Genomic DNA, 13,398 nt, shown 5'->3' with positions numbered 1-13,398 from the left:
ATCTGGGATTACAGGCGTACTCCACCACACCCGGCTAATTTTTGTATTTTTGGTGGCGGGGGGGCAGGGGCGGTTTCACCATGTTGGTTAGGCTGGTCTTGAACTCCTGACCTCAGATGATCCACCCATCTCGGCCTCCCAGCGTTCTGGGATTAACAGGCATGAGTCAGCATGCCCAGCCTAATTTTTTTTTTTTTTTTTAAAGAAAACCTATCGCTTTTGAGAAAAATGTGTTCTATTTAATACAGAAAGAATGTTTGTTCATTTATTCATAAATTCTTGGGTTGTGCGTTCCATATCTTAATTTTGGTTAATTATATAAACTTCTGATTTAGACCAAGTACAATATAAATTAAATTCATATACAAATACAGGGACACTACTACAACCTCTATAAAGTTTATATTTCAGAAGTTAACTTATAGGTTGATTAGTTGGAGCCCAATTACTATTTCTCATAAAATACAATTTTCTAAGTGCCGATTAGGGTGAACAACTCACTATCAAGTGCTTTAAGTTTTACTAAGTGCAGATAGTACCATTCAATTCTATATAATCACAGTTGTTAGTATTTTCATTTACCCATTATGAAGAAAATAAGTTTAATGTTACAACTTGAAGTATTAAAAATACATCCACATTGTGGCATGTGTTAAGTGGGGGGTACATATTATTGGGGAATTGTGGTCTGTTAGCTTGCTCCTACCACTATTCTTTTGCAATAGAGGGAAACTTATTACTCCTTTACTTTCTGAATTGATGAGCAGAAAGTGGGGAAAAGGACTTGCAGATTTGAGGGTTGGAGTCCCTGTTGTATGTGAGGACCATCTTAAGTTGGATACTGTATTAAAAGCCAGAGTTTTGCTGCAAAATGGCAACTATAACAGCATCCAAACTAGAGTCTCTCTCAGAAGGGAATCATTCTTTGGATTCACTCTGACGTCTTAGGCTGAGAGAAAAGAAACACTCAGAAATATTCAGGAGCAAAAAGAGACAAAAATGTTTTCCAAATTGATTAACAGACAAAAGTGCATAGCAGAGCCATACTTAGGAATTGGAGTCAAAAGTGAGTGAGGCCTGGGTGGTGAGGTCTGTGTGTTCCACCCAGAACATGGAGTGTACAGTTCAGTATTAGAAGGTCAGGAAGAAAGGATCACCTGGAGCAGTGCTTCTAAACTTTGCTGAGCATCCATGTCCCCTGAGGACATTGTAAAGATGCAGATTCTGATTCAGTTGATCTAGGGGGAGGACTGAGATTCTACATTTCTAACAAGCTCCCAGATGAGGTCCACACTTGGAGTAGCAAGGACCTGGAACAGACTGGAGAGGAAGAGTAAAACTCCCAGAGGAATACCTGTTTATATACTAGTAAATTCTTGGGTTGGGGTTGTGCTTTCAGTTAATGTAAATTTAGGAATTAGAACAAATATAAAATAGAATGTGGGAACCAGGCTTGGAGTAGAGAGGGAAAATATCTACAAAGTGCCATATACACAGTAGATGTTCAATAAATGCTTGTTGATGATTAGTGGTTTTATATATTTAAAAAACCGTATATTCAGATACTTTAACTCTTCAAAAATCAAAGCAAGTAGTACAGAGAAAATAATGAACATTTATCACAACAATGGCTTTGAATTTGGTTATATTTGCAAAATTAAATATGGGAAATCAGTACCTTGTTTTGGAGTACCTGAAAATTTATTTGGTATTTTATTTATAATATATCCTTGCCTTAAAAAAAACTGTGACAGTTATAATAAAAAGATATTTAATACATTCACCAAATAGCTGAAAGCCTGTATAGACAGAGGGAAATGATTGGAATGAGATCATTGCTGTTGACCGTTAATAGAAATGGTAGGTGTCTTTTACAACCTTTTAGCTTAATAGTTATAACTAGGTAACAGCACAATATAGTTTATTATTTTTAAATATTTTGTTATTAATTTCTTGTAGCTAAATTTATTTTTCATTTGTTATCAGCGTTATGTTTGGTGGAAGAAAAGTTTGGAGGTTTGGACAAAAGACCATCCATTTCCTATTGATATAGATTACATGATCAGTGATACCCTAGAACTGCTAAGACCAAAGATCAAACTCTGTAATTCTCTGGAAGAATCCATCAGGCAGGTACAAGACTTGGAACGAGAATTCTTAATAAAACTGGGTAAGCAATTGATTATAGACAGAAAATGAAGGTGCTATTTGGCAGATTGTTTCTGGAATTTGCTTTATAATGTTACCGGTCAGAGTTTACATTGTATCTTTTCTATTTTCAGTGTTGAGTGTAACATAATAGTGTTAGGTAATAGCCATGTGATGTGCTTGATTTCACTAGGTAATTTCAAACTGGAGAAAAACAGTTATGCAGTACTCACAGGACTTGAAGCAAGTAATAGTGATGGGGAAAAAAAAAACGAAAACCACAATCCTGTCTACATCTCTTAATTGTAGAATTTTTGGTTGCTAATATAAAATCTATTTTTGATTAAAGCATTACTTATTTTTGCAGTATATATTTTCAACAGGCATTATTTCTTTAAAAGTGCAAGGAAAGAAACTGTAGAAGGGAGCAACTGTCAGAAGTTTGGAACTATCCTGCAGGGCAGGATTTCAGAGCTTACCACTGGCAGAGTTGCTTCTGTTTCTAAGGACTAGAGAAAATCTAGAGATAATTAGAAGATTCTCTATATACTTCGGTATCCTGAGGTTGTTTTGGGGAGAAGAGTTAACTCTTGAATAGCTGCCATTAGAGCTGCGGGAACCTACATGTCTTTAGAAATAACCAGTACAAGGTATAGCCATACCAACCTGGTTTATATGCTGATAGTTCTTAGCATGTTTTATTGTAGTCATTTTAAAGTGACATGTTTTGGACAGGTGCGGTGGCTCATGCTTGTAATCCCAGCACTTTGGGAGGCCGAGGCAGGCAGATCACCTGAGGTCAGGAGTTGGAGACCAGCCTGGCCAACATGGCAAAACCCCATCTCTACTAAAAATGCAAAAATTATCCAGGCATGGTGGCGCACGCCCATAATCCCAACTACTCAGGAGGCTGAGGCAGGAGAATTGCTTGAACCCGGGAGACAGAGATTGGAGTGAGCCAAGATCACGCCATTGCACTATAGCCTGGGCAACAAGAGTGAAACTCCATCTCAAAAAAAATAAATAAAATAAAAATAAAGTGACACGTTTTCAGACTATTAAGCTAGTATTTGATTTCCCACTAGAACTTGGTACATTCATGTCTATCATGAAGGGATCTTTACCTTAACCAGTTATGCAAATTATATAAATTTACTACATTGCATATCTGAAGAACCACTTTTCATGGTAAAGGTTTTATAAGTGCTGCTACTGATTGTGCAAGTATTAACTTTTCCTACAACTTAACCTGTAAAAGCATATGTGATTCTTTTTGTTCTTTGAACCTTTTTCCAAGTTACCTACTTTCTTTTCCTTTTGAAATTTCTAATTGAATACATGATCTCATATCAAGCAGAGTATTTGTGAACTTATTTCACTTGCTTTGGATCCTTGGAAAATTGTTAAGTCTTAGCCTTGTTTCTCAAAAACCTTAATGAATGGTACTCTCTGTATAGTAGACATGAGTAAATATTAGTGTGATACCTAGTTTGGTGACAGAAAAGAGAACAGTTGTGCTTTGTCCTTTGTAGATCAAAAGGCTAAATTAAAGGACTGCAGGCTTCTTGTGAGGACTCTGTCCTTGCTTAGAATATGAAGGTAAAAAATAGATCGCTGTTCATGAATAAAACTCAAAAGATGGTAGCAGCTGCAATCAGTGCACTCCCAAGTCTCCATTTGATTCCTGGTTATAGAGTCGAAATATCAGGAAGAAGACATATGCAGAAAAATTGATATTAAATCAGTTTCCTACTGATAAACCAGAAGATAATACAGTATTGTGCCTTTGGTAGTTTTTTGTTTTCAGACACCTGAAAATTCATTGTCTCATGTTAGTTTTATAGTATCCCAATGTTAACATCGTAGTTAATTGGAAAATACTAAAACCATTTTCTTATATTTTAAAAATAATTTCTAATAGTATTAAAAGTAATAAGTGTTCATGACAGTAATTTTTTAAAATACCAAGAAAACAATACCAATATTCCATACAGAAGGATAATCATGTGTTACTATTTTGATACATATTTTTCTACTCTTTTTAAATTTTTTATGTGTTTGTGATTTTATAACCAATTGGTTCTACTTAATACATTATGAAATTTTTTCTTGACATTACACATATTCTTTTAAAGCTTTATTTTTTGTTTTTTAATTGGCTGTGTTCATTTGTATCTATGTGCCATAATTTACTTCATACAGCTGTTTCACTCTTAGGTTGATGCTGTTTCACTCAGGTTGATTCTAGTTTTATACCACTGTAAATAACATTTTTAGTGTACCTCTGATTTTCTCAGGATAGGTAAGATTACTGGCTCAGATTTTTATTTTAATTTAAGAACAAAACTAAAATGGTAATAGTCAATATTATTTGAATTCTGGTTTGGAAGTGTTCAAACCAGTATTCATGAAATGAGAGGGTTAAATCATATCATCACTAAAGTTTCTTCCTGCTTGAATCCTCTCAGATTCTATGAATCAACAGGTATTTATTTAACACCTACTGTGTATTTATTAATATATGTGCTCTCTTAAGTTTTGAACATATAAGTTTTTTGTCCTCAAGGGTCTTATAATCTGATGTAATATTTATGTGATTATTAGGAAAAAAATAACAACGTAGTATATCATCAAATGTAAGATGCTATAAGTTCTCCACATGCTTTAGGAGCAAATAGGAGAAAAAGTAATAGATTGAAATACTCATTGACAGTTTATACAGCAAGTAAAACTGAAACGGAACTTGAAGAGTGGATGGGATCTGAAAGTATGTGTTGAAGGGTGTTCTCTATTGAGAAGGATATTGGACAAGCAAGATCTTAAAGCAGTGTGTTCTGTGACAGGAGATGTCTGAGGCAACTTCAGGGGAGGGCTTAGGAGAGAGGAGTGGGTAGCAGATCAGTGGGATCAGATGAGACCATATTGTGTGCATCTCAAAAGTAGAGAGGGTGGATTGGAATTCCAACAGGAAGAATTGACTAGGCTGTGAAATGTGGGATGGACACAGGAGGTGAAAGCAAATTCAGGCCAGGGAGTTCCATTAGGCTTAGGAGGAGAATGCTGTTATTGAAGAAAAAAAGTGAGTCTGTATGGTGACAAAGCTGCTATGTAGCTTTTTGCCCCATTCCCCCCCATCTTAATTTGCATACATTCAAATTGATAGCCAAATATGATTTATCCATTAAAGTAGCACAATTTGTTTCAAGTCTTTGAGTTTTTGGAGACTCTTTAAATCTCATTTGGTAAAGAGTGTGGCCAACGCTGTATCTTACATATGGCTGAGACTGTACCTCCTCTGTTGCTGTTTTCTACCTTTGTCCAAGACTGAGATATATAAGATTATCCAAGTATTTAAAGCTGTAAGAAAAGAGGGAAAAGTATACACACATATACACTTATTTTTTGTCACTTTTTTTTAGTGGTGTTTCTTTGTTGAAATGTAGGCCTACACATTTAGTTTTTAAAATGTCTCTCACCGCAGTTTTTAACTCTTTTACGTTTGTTCTGAGAAAATGGCTGTTGAATTATTAATGCATACTTTTACATGAATTGGTATAGTATAGAAAACTGGCCTGTATCTATTTTTAATGTATTTTCCATTTCCACCTTCTCATTTCAAGGCCTAGTAAATGACAAAGATTCAAAAGATTCTATGACAGAAGGAGAAAATCTTGAAGAGGATGAAGAAGAAGAAGAAGGGGGAGCTGAAACAGAAGAACAGTCTGGAAATGAAAGTGAAGTAAATGAGCCAGAAGAAGAGGTGATGACTTTTATATATAGCAACATAGAGTACATTTGTATAAGAGTATTTTGATTATACGAGCCAAAATTTTTTTAATACATAAGACTTCCTCCTTAGTTGTTGTTTTTTGTTTTTTGTTTTTTGTTTTTTCTTTTCTTTTTTTTTTTTTTGAGACAGAGTCTTGCTCTGTCGCCCAAATTGGAGTCCTGTGGCGCAATCTTGGCTCACTGCGACCTCTGCCTCTTGGGTTCAAGTCATTCTCCTGCGTCAGCCTCCCGAGTAGCTGAGATAACAGGTACCTGCCACCACGCCCAGCTAATTTTTGTATTTTTAGTAGAGACGGGATTTCACCATGTTGGCCAGGCTGGTCTTGAACCCCTGACTTCAAGTGATCCGCCCCTCACAGCCCCCCAAAGTGCTGGGATTACAGGCGTGAGCCACTGCACCTGGTCTCTTATTTAGTTTTATGATAGTAAATGTAACTAGTAGTATATTTCTATCATAAAACCCCTTGTTTAATTGAAAGTTTTCTTTTTGAGATGGAGTCTTGCTCTGTCCCCCAGGCTGGAAGTGCAGTGGCGCGATCTCGACTCACTGTAAGCTCTGCCTCCCGGGTTCACGTCATTCTCCTGCCTCAGCCTCCTGAGTAGCTGGGACTACAGGCGCCCGCCACCGCGCCCGGCTAATTTTTTGTATTTTTAGTAGAGATGGGGTTTCATCGTAGTCTTGATCTCCTGACCTTGTGATCCGCCCGCCTCGGCCTCCCAAAGTGCTGGGTTTACAGGCGTGAGCCACCACGCCCACATTAAAAGTTTTTAAAGAAAGTAATAAAATACTGATCATAGCATTTTTATTTAATAAGCAATTTAAAGAAAAAAATTGTTTGATCTCCACATGTCTTTTTTTGTTTGTTTTTTTTTTGAGACAGGGTTTCTCTCTGTTGCCAAGGCTGGAGTGCAGTGGTGTGATCATAGCTCACTGCAGCCTCAAACTCTTGGGCTCAAGCGATCCTCCCACCTCAGCCTCCTGAGTAGCTGAGATTGCATGGACGTGCTACCACGCCCAGCTAATTATTATTATTATTTTATTTTTATTTTTTTTGTAGAGATGAGGATCTTGCTGTATTGCCCAGGCTAGTCTTGAACTCCTGGGCTCAAGCAATCCTCCTCCCTCAGCCTTTCAAAGAACTGGGATTACAGGTGTGAGCCACTGCACCCCACTTCTTGTGTATCGTAATCTCGCTGTTGAATATGGACTTTTTAAAAGTCAGTGGATTTTATACTCTTCAGAGCAAAATTACTGGCTAGATATTAATGAGCTTTGCTTTATTTTTCCCAGATCTCATGGTTATATGAAATCCGAAATTCAACATATACCATAGTAATTGATACACCCTTTTTGTATCTATGACTCTATTAAGCTAAACCATATGAAATTGCTCTTGTACTGTTTCTGACTTAGCAAAATGTCATTTCTGTATGATTAAAACTAGCAGTTTTAATTCTTTCGGTTTTGTCGATGTTTGATACAGTCTTCACTGTCACCCAGGCTGGAGTGCAGTGGCATGATCTTTGCTCACCATAGTCTCCACCTCCTGGGTTCGAGCGATTCTTGTGCATCAGCTTCCCAAGTAGCTAGGATTTTAGGTGTGTGACACCAAGCCCAGCTAATTTTTGTATTTTTAGTAGAGACGGGGTTTCACCATGTTGGCCAAGTTGGTCTCGAACTCCTGGCCTCAAGTGATCCCACCACCTTGGCCTTCCAAAACGCTTGGATTACAGGCGTGAGCCACCATGTTCGACCCATGATTCTTCAGTTTTTTCTTCCAAACTCACTTACATTTAAAAGTTCCATGAAGCTGTGCACATCTGTAGTCCCAGTTACTCAGGTGGCTGAGGTAGGAGGATTGCTCGAGCCCGGGAATTCATGTCCAGCCTGGGCAACATAGTGAGACCCTGTTTCTTTAAATTAAAAAAAAAAAAAAGTCGAACAAAATAAAAGGATGTCTGGGATTTGCTTTATAATCTCGTAGATTGGGGAATGGGTTAGGGGTATAGAAGAAAAAAATGAGAGTTTAAAAAGTTAGAATTAGTCAGGAGTTCGAGACCAGCCTGGTCAACATGGCGAAACCCCGTCTCTACTAAAAATACAAAAGTTAGCCAGGCGTGGTGGCAAGCACCTGTAATCCCAGCTACTCGGGAGGCTGAGACAGAAGAATGACTTGAACCCAGGAGGCAGAGACTGCAGTGAGCCAAGATCATGCCACTGCACTCTAGCCAGGTGACAGAGTAAGACTCCGTCTCAAAAAAAAAAAAAGAATTCTGTGGCCAGGCGCGGTGGCTCAAGCCTGTAATCCCAGCACTTTGGGAGGCCGAGACGGGCAGATCACGAGGTCAGGAGATCGAGACCAGCCTGGCTAACACGGTGAAACCCCGTCTCTACAAAAAAAAATACAAAAAACTAGCCGGGCGAGGTGGCGGGCGCCTGTAGTCCCAGCTACTCGGGAGGCTGAGGCAGGAGAATGGCGTAGACCCAGGAGGTGGAGCTTGCAGTGAGCTGAGATCCGGCCTCTGCTCACTGCAAGCTCCGCCTCCCGGGTTCACGCCATTCTCCGGCCTCAGCCTCCCGAGTAGCTGGGACTACAGGCGCCCGCCATCTCGCCCGGCTATTTTTTGTATTTCTTAGTAGAGACGGGGTTTCACTGTGTTCGCCAGGATGGTCTCGATCTCCTGACCTCGTGATCCGCCCATCTCGGCCTCCCAAAGTGCTGGGATTACAGGCTTGAGCCACCGAGCCCGGCCTGCTACCACTTTTTCTTTACAACTTTAGAACTTCCTTAGATATAAATAAGTTAGTAAAAATTTAGAACTGGAATATGTTTCTTTAATTGGCTTCAGTGTACTAGATGGGCATTACATTGCTTTGTTTTCAAAATGAGGTTGTAATAGAAACATTCAGTAATAGAATTCAAGTTGACTTATTAAGTATTTTATAACAGCAAAGGGAAATGAGAAGGTATTTCCATTTCATATTTTCAGACTAATCTTATGGTTGTCTTGGATTTGGCTACTGTACTAATTACATGAGCAGTATCTAATAAATCCAGCATCCTTGGTAAATATGACATTAAGGAGCGCTCATTTTCTTACTAATTTCTCATTTGAAGAGTTCTGATATGTTTCCTCCTCTAAATGCATTTTCTCCTTTTTAAACATGAACTTTATACTTTTGATAGTTATATCATTTGTAACCGTTACTTACTTTTCCAGTTGGAGAATGCATAGTGCACAGGATACATGGGTGTTTGCTGCGTAAAAATACAAACAAAACGTGCAGAGGGAGGTTCCATGTGCTTGTGTGTGGAAGTGAACTGGGACTGTGGTTCACTTTGTGAGAAATGAGGTTGGAATAGTTCACTTCTCCTTTCACCCCAAGACCAGTTTCCCGTGACCGCCCTCCAAACATAAGGAGGAGAAATTAATTAAAGAAAGAAGATGCATTGATTATGAAGTGATAAGAGCAATGGATATTCTACAGTTATTTACTTTGAGACAGAAGGGTTATAATTCAGCTCTTCAAAACAAATGCTGTGTTCTATTTTTATCTTGGTCCTCAGCTGTTCAAGGTTCTATTTGACCTTTTGAAGAGTGGGGGTGACTCTTAGCACCTGACAACCAGAACATTTTCTCTTAAACATCAGCTATCTAAGTTAAAGATAACTGTTTCAATTAAATGTTCTTCTGTGACAACTCCAGTATTCTCTAGCATTGTGTAATTTATCAACAGAAAGTACAAGATTCATTCTTATAATAGCAATAATAGTTATTTACTGAGCAATTGTTATTCATGGTTACTGCCCTAAGCGCTGTCTTTGTATTACCATTTCTCATACTACCCTTGCAATAGGTGGGAAACGAAGGCACAGATAGGTTGAATAATTTTCCCAAGATCATAGAGCAGGTGGTGGCAGTGCCGGTATTTGAACTCAGGCAGTTCGCCTTTTGCTGCGCTGTTCCTCTTGCTTTCCCTAGCCTGCTTAGGTTTTGTGGTTCATTGGCGAGCACTTCTTAATTCCACCCATTGTTGTATCAGTGTACAGTGGGATTAGGACAAATGAAATTCTTGTTCAAAATCTTAATTTGAAAAATTAATGCATGCTCCATTCCCTGAATAATATGAAGCATAAAGGATGGAGAGAGGGAAAAAGTTAATGTATTTTAGCTTAGTTTTTGAATGGGAAGTGTCTTTTAAGTGTTAAGAAAGGATTCATTTTTTCAAGAGCAAATTTAAGAGCACCTCTATTGCAAATTTAATTTTGAATTATAAAATTAATTCAGAAAACATTAATGCATTTGGGGGGGAAAAGGTAATGTATTGATGTACATTTTCTTTTTGAGTGGGGGATGGAGTGTAGCTCTGTCGACCAGGCTGGAGTGCAGTGGTGCAACGTTGGCTCACTGCAATCTCTGCCTTCCAGGTTCCAGTGATTCTCTTGCTTCAGACTCCTGAGTAGCTGGGATTACAGGTGCCTGCCACCGTGTCTGGCCAATTTTTGTATTTTTAGTAGAGACGAGGTTTTGCTATGTTGGCCAGGCTGGTCTTGAACTCCTGACAAGTGATCCCCTGACCTCGGTCTTCCAAAGTGTTGGGATTATACCATGGCGCCGGCCATTGGTATCCATTTTTGAAACGTTTTCATTTTAGGAACTCAAAATCTTCAGCTGTGTATACACTGTTATGGTTTTGGAATTAATTGCTCCATACACTAGAGATAACACATTTAAGTCATTTGTTTCAGAAATTATTTCTCAGCCATCTTTGCACAGTGAGAAGCAGCTGGGTTTAGTGGGTTTTTTTTTTTTTTTTTTTTTTGACTCTTAAGGAACCATGTTGGGGGTGACTTGTGATACTGGGGTGGAGGGGCAAACAAAGCTCCACTCTGTGCTTTGTGCCCTTTGAAAATCTATCGGAATTCTGCCCCGTCTTCTGTTTGACCAGAAATTTCAGCTGATCGAAGTGGATGGAGGCAGGGACTGACTGTGATAATGGGGTGAAGTAGTCTTTGAAAACCACCAGTTAGGGGAGCTGAACGGCCAGGTCTTCTGCTTAATAGCAGTGTGCCCTTGGGCAAGTCACTTAACTTTCCTGAGTCTCAGTTTTTTCACATGTAAAATAGGAACAGTAAAGCTTGTCCTTGCATCCTCAGACTTGGGTAGAGCAAACAAAATGAAGTGTATGAGAATACCTTCCAAACCGAAGTGCTTTATGAAAGGTATTGCTGTATCATTGCTTTCAGCTCATAATGCTGTTATATTTGAACTTTTGTTGGTTTCCGTTGCAGTTAGATGGGTATTAAAGAACTACTGTGAGACATTCAGATTAGTCTCCAGATTAGTTTCAGGAGGAGGAGAGCACAAAAGGCTCAGGAAACTTCTTCATTGTGGAATTCAAGGAAGAGCTTCTACAGTAGATCTCTGTATTGTTAGATCAGTTGAAGGCAGTAAGATGGGTTTTCTTTTTTTTTTTTTTTTTTTTTTTTTTTTTTTTGAGACGGAGTCTTGCTCTGTTGCCCAGGCTGGAGTGCAGTGGCGCAATCTCGGCTCACTGCAAGCTCCGCCTCCCGGGTTCACGCCATTCTCCTGCCTCAGCCTCCCGAGTAGCTGGGACTACAGGCGCCCGCCGCTGCGCCCGGCTAATTTTTTCTATTTTTAGTAGAGACGGGGTTTCACCATGGTCTCGATCTCCTGACCTTGTGATCCACCCGCCTCGGCCTCCCAAAGTGCTGGGATTACAGGCGTGAGCCACCGCGCCCGGCCCAGATGGGTTTTCAACTACCAATTTGTCTTAAATGTTACTAGCTGACTTTGCCCTCCCACTGGAAGCCAACTACATAAAGAGCTAAAAGTTGAGAATAGTAAACAATTATACAGAAGTTTTGAAATCTTTTTAAGGCATGTAAAATATGATTAACTTCTCAAAGTGCTTTAATCTTCTAATATTCAATAATTTCAGGAGGGTTCTGATAATGATGATGATGAGGGAGAAGAAGAGGAGGAAGAGAATACAGATTACCTTACAGATTCCAATAAGGAAAATGAAACCGATGAAGAGAATACTGTATGTATGGCTGAAAAGTTTACTTTTTGAAATTGTGCAACATTTTTATAGTATTCAAATTTTAGTCACTAAACTTTTGTTTCTTTTGATTATGAAAAATGTTTGTTTAGAAATTCATTTTCAATTTGTTTTCCTAACCATTTTCTTTAAATTCTTTTAACATTGAATAATGTTAGATATTTTACTCACTTTACTCCTTGAGTTATGTTGAGCAAGTTATCAATACTAAAAGGCTTTGCCCTAGAAAACATTACAGTTAAAATTTCTGGTCTGATTTTGTTGTTTTGTTTTAATAAGGAGGTAATGATTAAAGGCGGTGGACTTAAGCATGTACCTTGTGTAGAAGATGAGGACTTCATTCAAGCTCTGGATAAAATGATGCTAGAAAATCTACAGGTATTAAATGTCGTTTGTTCCAAAGACTCTTCTCAATACAAAACGTTGCAGCCCATTATATTCTGGTTCATGTGAAGGCCTCTCCTATCTAAGTGTCTCTTCTGCAGCAGCTTTTGCTAGATCATGTGTAGACAGCTTGCAGGTAGCTGCTTGTCCTTCTTGCATCCCACATCCTGATTTGCATGAGGTAGAGTCGGTGAAAATGCAACACACACAAGATTTGGAACAGAATAATTTCATTATGCCAATCTTTGCTTTTATTTCTTAAATCGTATTTCTTTTTTTTTCTTGAGACGGAGTCTCACTCTGTTGCTGGAGTGCCCAGGCTGGAGTGCAATGGCACGATCTCAGCTCACTGCAATCTCCACCTCCTGGGTTCAAACAATTCTTGTGCCTTAGCCTCCCCTAGTAGGTGGGATTACAGGCATGTGCCACCACCCTGGGCTAAGTTTTGTATTTTAGTAGAGACGGGGTTCTACCATGTTGGCCAGGCTGGTCTCGACCTCCAGACCTCTCAGGTAATCCGCCTGCCTCGGCCTCCCAAAGTGCCGGGATTACCGCGTGAACCACCGTGCCCGGCCTATTAACTCATATTTCTAAGACTTCTTTCTTGCGGTTTGTTTGGAAGCCAAACTGTGCATAAGATAGATATTTGGGGTCATTTAATTTAGTAAATTCTTACATTTATTAGTTGAATAGCTTCTATGTTAATGGAAAAATGTTTGTTATTTAATGTTTAAAGAAATACTAGTTGTTTAATGTATTCATAACATTAATAAACTGGATTTTCTAAAAAACACCATCTAGCAGTTTTTTGAATGCCACAGTAATTTCAAGTAACTATATTTTTCTAGAGTTAGAGGTAAAATCTTAGACTGCTTACTTCAGCCCTATATGTACTTGATGTTAACCCTTTGGTGACTTGACGAGTGGGTTGGTTTGTTTGAATGGCAGGATGCAGGCCCCGTTGGGGTGGGTTTGGTGGAGAATGGGAA

The 13,398-nt window shown here is 38.8% G+C and overlaps 1 protein-coding gene across 1 annotated transcript in view; it reads left to right on the top strand.

Annotated features, from left to right (window-relative positions):
* The window catches only part of UPF2 (UPF2, regulator of nonsense mediated mRNA decay), a 120,501-nt gene that overhangs the window by 88,621 nt on the left and 18,482 nt on the right, over positions 1–13,398 (top strand). Inside the window, exons 15-18 of the mRNA XM_025397279.1 lie at positions 1,987–2,170; positions 5,769–5,908; positions 11,903–12,007; positions 12,305–12,403. Of these exons, the coding sequence (XP_025253064.1) occupies positions 1,987–2,170; positions 5,769–5,908; positions 11,903–12,007; positions 12,305–12,403 (528 nt within the window). The remainder of the gene's footprint in view (positions 1–1,986; positions 2,171–5,768; positions 5,909–11,902; positions 12,008–12,304; positions 12,404–13,398) is intronic.

The sequence above is a fragment of the Theropithecus gelada genome, chromosome 9, assembly GCF_003255815.1.
Source record: "Theropithecus gelada isolate Dixy chromosome 9, Tgel_1.0, whole genome shotgun sequence".
Classification (NCBI taxonomy): domain Eukaryota; kingdom Metazoa; phylum Chordata; class Mammalia; order Primates; family Cercopithecidae; genus Theropithecus; species Theropithecus gelada.
The sequence above is the reverse complement of the archived record's forward strand: the minus strand, read 5'-3'. Positions and strand labels throughout refer to the sequence as shown.